This window comes from Morone saxatilis, unplaced genomic scaffold, assembly GCF_004916995.1.
Source record: "Morone saxatilis isolate NCDOM2014 unplaced genomic scaffold, NCSU_SB_2.0 Contig5, whole genome shotgun sequence".
NCBI lineage: Eukaryota > Metazoa > Chordata > Actinopteri > Moronidae > Morone > Morone saxatilis.
The window spans coordinates 7,467,864-7,475,413 of record NW_023340095.1 but is presented as its reverse complement, the minus strand read 5'-3'; the positions used below and the strand labels follow the sequence as shown (position 1 = coordinate 7,475,413).

General features: G+C 40.3%; 1 protein-coding gene across 1 annotated transcript in view; it reads left to right on the top strand.

Annotated features, from left to right (window-relative positions):
• The first annotated feature begins 5,069 nt into the window (after nt 1-5,069).
• wnt6b (wingless-type MMTV integration site family, member 6b) overlaps nt 5,070-7,550 on the top strand; it is a 25,579-nt gene continuing 23,098 nt past the window's right edge. Inside the window, exon 1 of the mRNA XM_035675969.1 lies at nt 5,070-5,863. Coding sequence (XP_035531862.1) covers nt 5,784-5,863 — 80 coding nt within the window. The 5' untranslated portion in view covers nt 5,070-5,783. The remainder of the gene's footprint in view (nt 5,864-7,550) is intronic.

Genomic DNA, 7,550 nt, shown 5'->3' with positions numbered 1-7,550 from the left:
AATACCAAACATAGAAACATATATTTTGCTACAGTTAAATACATTGAACTCTTTATTGTTTCTGTGAAGCATTAGAAACTAAAGGAGCCTGGACACACCTGGAGGAATAGCAGATAGCAGACACTGCATACATCACTTCTGAAGAAACCAGACAACAATAGGGTGGATTCAGAGAGGCCTGATCACAAGATAACCAGAGGCTGATTTTCCAGCAGGCTCGAGCTGTCATAAATGAATTATGTGAGAAGAAAGAAAAAGTCTGTTCATCTGAGACCAAAGCTGGACAGACAAATCAATGAGCTACTGGTGACAAGATGCAAAAAGTAACACATATGAATTTGCTGTGCTAGTGGAGCTGAGATTTACACAGAATGAGGCATGTCTCAAAAAGCTGAATTATGTAGTTATCTCTACAAATATGTTAAATCAAATTATCATCATCTCGTTAATGCCAAAAATCCTGCAAATCCAATACTGACATTAGAGCTTCTGCTCACTGATTTGCAGCACTGCCTGCAATGGCCTAAAATAACCAGGGATACTAAAATGATAGCTACCTTGGTATCAAGAAAATGACAAAATCTTTATCAGGTTAAAAATCTAACATTTCATGATATAAATTGTCATATTTTCAAAGCCTACGTGGAAGTGTTTTATATTGTATGTACCGTAAAGCCCTCTGAGAGTAGAGTGGACGACTCGAAATTTGTCAGACGAATCAGATTTGGCTGTTCAATACAAGTAGAGCTAATTTGGTGATCCACACTCATGGTGCTGCTATTGTGCATCTTGGCTCAATGGAAAGACTCTGTTACACTAAATGTAATATAATCTTAATTAGTATCATTGGCAGCGCCTGTGTTTACCCTACTATTTCATGTCAAAACGGCTGATGTTATTAAGGTCTATTATTAAGCTAACTTGACTCAACTCAAGTGACTGGGTATTTAAGTCCATTCATTTTAGTTCACTTCACACAGATCCATGGCCTGTACAAATTTCATACCATCTTCTCAAAATAATTCGATTTTCTAGGTTTTATGTTGCTTTCATGTCATATAGATGTCTGCATTTTTTTGGTTCTTTGGGGACAGAACTCCAAAACATTCTATTGTAGCTAGCTACTATTACATTGGGGCAAACCATTGCACATCCAGCAGAAACAGAGAAACATTCATTTGGAGTCATGTTAAGACCAGATGAAGTCCAATATTCATTGTCCTAGCTCTTCTTTGGTCTCCACAAACTACTGAAAAATATATTGGCCTGCTGCAACTGGAAACAAGGATGCTGAGAGCGGTGAGAGTGAACCAGAACAGTAAGGCTGTGGGCCGTAGTACCAAAGCAGTGAGCTAAAAGAATAGATGCTATAACTCCACGTAGAGTCAAAGGGAAATGCACAGTCGAGTGACAAGTGGGTTACACAGTGTACGTGCTTTACCAGGTGAGCTACCGTGCACCCTGCTTCTGAATGTTTCTACAATGTATTTGATTCGGTGGTAAATGGCACAGAAGTGTCTGGAAGGCAGTCCAAGTCTATCACTCAAGGTAACTGATGTCAGGATTGTGCACATAATTTGTTACCTCCACATGGCCAGCTCTGCCTGTCAAACGGCAGGAAGCAATCACCATCTTGATGTGATAACTTAGTCAAAACGAAGAAAATCTTCCCCATCACTACCTTCCACCTGACATGATGTGAATGCTTAATCTCTTTGGAATGACACATAGCTAAAGTTAATAGGAGGAAACTCTACTGAACAAACCCAAAGGAAAACTCAAACTAAAAGATGAGAAATGATGAAGACATCAGAATATTATACATCAGAGAGAGCATGTTCTCTGAAAAATCTCTTTTATACGGCTCTATAAGTGGGAAATTACCATTTAAAAAAAACAATGCCCATGTGTGGGTGTATACAATGACAGTTAAAATCTGAGGTGTTTAGTGCTCACCTATTTTATAGACCACAGACAGTTGGTTCGATTTCCCGGTCTTACAGACTTCAGTCTTATTAAAGAAGATTACGTTCCTCTTTTATTTCCTGCACAAATGCTATAAGTCAGGAGATTGATTTGATTCTGTTCCAAAAATTCACCTTCACAGATTACTATCATCATATGCAGAAAACACATTTATGAACTTATTTACTTTTGTCTTCTGTATTTCTGAGTGGATTCCACCAACCTGCCAAATGCAGTTAAGATTTAACAACTTGGGAGATGGAATTAAACTACAAATACAAATAAGCAGGTGTCCTGTGCAAGGAATGACGGTGTGTCCAAGCACGCAAGGTATTTTTTAATTTGTATGCGTATAGTGTGCTAACAGGTAAGTGGGAAAAGATACAGCCTCACAACCCTTCAACTAATTGTGCTTACTGTTCCGTAGTTAATGTGCATCTGATCAGCTGATCCATTTAGAGATTAAAGAGAAATTTGATTTAACAACTGTAGAGGCTCTGGACCTGCTATAGGTCACAACCACAGCCGTGTGAATAAATAGATGTGTGAAAGGTTATAGCTTTTATAGCCAGCCAGCCACACTGAAATGTCAAACTTTATGGATACAATACAACACATCAGCTACTTCACCTAATCTTCTGAGTACCAATCTATAATATACTGCCTCAATGACCATGTTTTGAATAGACTTTCTTATTAACATCTGGCAACTGAGTTTCAAATAGAGACTGAGGGTCATAAACACCTCGTAACAAGGCATTATGTTAGTGTCTGGACTCCTGCATTAGGGTAAGAACCTTAAATATTGACATTAAACAAAAAAAGAGAGACAAATGCAGTATTTCAATAACAACACCTGTATTGCATTATCAGAAGGCACTAAATCAAACAATCTCAGAGGAAGCTGGAATTGTGAGAAAAAGTTGGCTTAACATTGTTAGTATGCAGGCACAGTTGGCCATGTTTGTAAAAGCTTGATAAGCAGTCCAACACAACTCAGCAATTTTGAAAAACCTCAGGTGTGGGGGATGTGTGTGTATATCTGAATGACTGTATAATTAATAATGGATGTAGTCTCCATGATGTCACTTTAGAGGTTTCTAAAGAGCTGTTGTGAAGCTAAGTGTGGTCAGCTCTGGCCATCGCCATCTTGGCAGTGCCTGAGTCACTGGCTTCTGGCTAATCCAAAAATTGGCTAATACTTTAAGCGTGGGGGAAGCTGAGGCTGGCTGAATTGAAGCCTGGTTCCTAAAACCAGCTGCCTGTGACGGCACCCACCTGTCAAAGCGACCATGTTCTTAATTATGCACAACTGTAAGCCTTAATATAATTGAAATGGGTTCTATACAAATTCACCCCTCATATGGTTGTCCTGAACAGGGAATTTAGCTATAGACCAAAACCATTTTTTGTACATGGCTGTAAACATGTTTGCTTTTTCTCACTTACTTCTGTAGTACTCTAGTGGCCGTTTTAAGAACTGCAGTTTTTGTTACTTCAGTATTGGCTTCATTTGCCTGCCAGAGAGGTTACCGCTTGGTATATGAGGCCAAAACTGAGACAAAAGGGGGGGAAGGGAAAGGAAGGTTTTGTTTTAAAAAGCGTGGGCTGACTTGACACGTGTCCCAAGTGATTCCCGGAAAATTCATGTGCTTGTGAGCCTGACATCTGAGACTTACTATTTGGCTGCCAAATAGCTTCGCAAGCTAGATTGAAAATATGAAAATATGGGTGCATGATGCATTTAGAATAAGGCTATGAATATTAGTCTACATGTAATTCCCAAGAAAGGAAGGTGTTTTTAACAGCACATGAATCTTTCCATCATCTTTCCAGCTGACTTTGTTACCACACTACGGTACTTTGACAAAGAACAGATTTTTTGTTTTTTGTTTTTCAACTCTTTCATTTGTTGGATCACTAATTTTGCCCTTTTTATTCCCTTATATTGTTTGTTTTGGATTGTTAACTATCTATTCTAAAACGAATCACGACATCCTTTCAACAGAAGTCTGTATTACGGATTACATTATGCCTCACAATAAAAATATTTTAAACAAAATCATATGTTCCGAAAAACCTTTGGTGTACTTTGGTTAGCTGTGATGTTGGTATTCATGATTTAAATGGACCAAATAAAGCAAAAACTTGTATTGTATTTTCACTGGATTTGTTTAAAGTTGATTCAGCCTGTGCTTATGACATTAATGCAACGAATATTTAAATGACTGAATAGATTGGATAAATAAATGAAACCTGCCACTGGTCAGATTCCATATTTTGCAAGTCTATGGGCAAAAATTAGACTTTGAGTGAAATATGACATTCTTCTATTTAAAAAGTTTGTGTCAAAAATTAGAAGTCAAGACTTTTTAATGTCAACTTTAAGTTAGGGGTTACAGTGAGAGTCGGCTTGAATGAAAGCATGTTATTGGAGTTCCAGCCATGGTTATGGTTTCTGCATAAGTGAATGGAACCGAGGCCCTCCTGAAGCAGTGGATCTCGACTGGGTGAGTTTGCCTTGTGTTACACTCGTGATTGATTGCATCACTGCAGTGGAACGAAGTCGGGTGTCAGGGCTTTTATGGGCGACTACAGTACAGTGGTGTTAAATTTCAATAGATATGCCCTTGGCCACATAGGCAATAATACTACCCAGTCCCTACGCGCGCGCACACACACACACAGACTCACACAGATTTAATTTATGCAAAACATCAAAATAATTTCTTTTGAGGACAATAGTTGTTCAACGTTCCCTTCTTGATTGTACAAAAAAGTTGATTTGAAACACCGGTTTTCTTTTTTTTAACCATGTTTAGTGGAGAATAACTAATGTAAGACAAGACACCCACTCAGATGGCTTCACAGCGTGCCAGTCTGTTGGCACAAATATCAGAAAGGTACTACCACACCTGTGCTGACATCACCTCATTCCATAAGCTCTGATTTCGGGTCCACCCTAAACACACTGTATGTCAGGTCTCTCTGTGTGTGCGTGTGTGTGTTTACCCCCTTTCTTTTCTCAGCCGGGTCCTCCTAAAACTAATTGCAGTTTCTTTCTCTCTCTCCCTCTGTGAGTGACAGCGAGGATTTCGCTTCGCCCGGAGCGACGTCACACCAAGGTGGAAGAAGACGAGCGCATTTTTTCCTCCCTTTATCATCCAAGGAAAACACATCGACAGACTGTGGCACACAGACGCCTCTACCTGCAGCCGGTGCGCACCGAAAATTACTTCACCAAGTTCATCAGTGCGTGAGTTCACAGCGCGCAGACAACGACCATCCAGAAGCACCAAAAACACCCAGGGAGGCGGCAGTGCTCTTCTTCTTCTTCTTCTTCTTCTTCTTCTTCTTTAATATCATTGTTCTAATTATCCCCCAAAGAGTATTGAGACTCTGCGTGTCCTCCCAACCGGAGCTGTTTCTGTGCGCTGTTCCGCGGTCAGAGAGGACGTTTGGACTGTTCGGAGTCACGTCTCGTCCCTCAGAGCGTTTTGAAAGCATGTAATGTGCTGCGACAGATGGAGCAGAACGACAATGAAGAGGTTAACCACACCTTTGAAAGCGGACATCTCTTCAGTAGCCTCTTGACCAACTTTCTTGCGCATTAAGATGCGCCCGACAGAAGAGGATTTGGATGATGAACTTTTTGCGCTCTTGTTGACAGACAGTTTCCAGTGAGCTTCTGCTGAGTGTACCGCCAGGAATCAAGGACCTCCTATGTATTTAAGAAATAATCCGACTCGGTGTTGTCTGAGCTCGTCAGTACTTTAAACTTAGCTGGGGAATCTCCTGGAGGATTCGCTGCGTTCATCATGACGGTTCGTCTATCACGGATCCAGCTGGCCCTGTTCTTTATCTTACTCTGTCCGGTCAATATCATCGGACTTTGGTGGTAAGTGCTATGTATTTACCATGTGTCTCTGTCAACCCGGGACTTAAATGATCTCACCCGACTTAGTTTTATTCCATTTCTCTCAAACATGAGGCATGCTCGTCTTTTCTATATTTATCCACAGCACCATCACTCAGCATTAGCTTACCGGCTTTTCACCCAAATACTCAGGATAGCCCAGAAACAATCTGCGTTCCCCTTTGGAGTCTGGTCCAAAGACAAATATAATCATCATTTTGAATCCAGGTTGCAATAGCGTGATGCAAAAAAAAAACGTTACAAATCCATAACAAATGACTAAATAAGCAGACAAATCAGTCATTTAAACATAAAGCCTGTTACCTAGCTGTAACAAATACATGTATTTAATATTGTTTCCACCCCCCAAAGCAACAAATTTTTATTTTTTATGTTTTTCTATAACATTAAATTAAACTAAGATACATACTTAATATAATGCAATAGAGATAATGGGCCAAAAAAAAAATAAAAAATTCAACAATTCAAAATATGTCTGGGAAATATGGGTCCCCAGGACATAGAAACAGAAGCAGGGTGGTGAGAGAGGTGTCTGCTGTTCATTGCCTGCAGTGATACATGGAGGAGAGAGGAGAGGGAGATTGGTGGAGGTGGTGTGTGTGTGTGTGTGTGTGTGTGTGCCTGTGTGTGTGAGAGAGAGAGAGTGAGTAGTGGGGGTTCAGAGTCTGGAATGTCAGGTGGCCCTCTAGGCACAGTGGATATGTCATCATAAAACAATCCATATGGGTTCAGGTCCGCAAGGTGTGTGACAGTCGGACAAACAGACAGACAGATAGACAGCTCCTGCAGATCTGCTGATAACATATTTTCTATCCATGTGGGTCTCTGTTTGTCTGTCTGTCTGTCTGTCTGTGTAGTACGTTTGCAGTCTTGTGTGCTGTGTTTTATTTGATGACATCCAATATTTCTGGGTTTCTTTTCATGTGTCTCTTTTACACACACACACACACACACATACACAAACTTCTCCAAAGCGGCAGTGTTTGAATGTGAAGCTTTGTGATTTTTTTTTTCCAGCGAATCCTCCCACTGTTCATTCACAGCCCAGTCAAGGTCAATGTGGGTTGTAGTGTCAGAGAGGCTGTGTAAGTCTACTGAATGTCCTTGTATGACTGGCAGATAGATCGGCTGCTTTAGAGAACGCGTCGCCCCAACCAGCTTTTCCATTATTCTGTCACTTCACATGCAATCAATACATAGGAGGTAAACACAGGTAACCTAGGATTTAATAGAGTTTCCATCAGTATATACAGAATTCATTGGATATGGAATGTAAAAAATGACTTTCACTGTTGCTTTTGTTGAATTACTGAGTGAATGTAAGGACCTCTCCTCCTGTTGTAAATGTAGGGTAAACATTGTGAACTGATGGATCAGCAGGATGAATGCTCAGGCTACAGGGTGGCGCAGTATGGAGAGAAACCATACGATGGAGGTTCAAGCTCTCCTGTCAGAAAGAATATTACCTTCTTAGGTGTCACTGAACAAGAAGCTAAGCCTGCGTCCACACTAAGATGGCTAAATCTGAAAATAGATAGATAGATAGATAGACTTTATTGATCCCAAGCTGGGAAATTACAGTGTAGCAGCAGCATTACACACAGTAACAACAGTAACAATACAATAAGTAAGGAGAACAACCTAGACA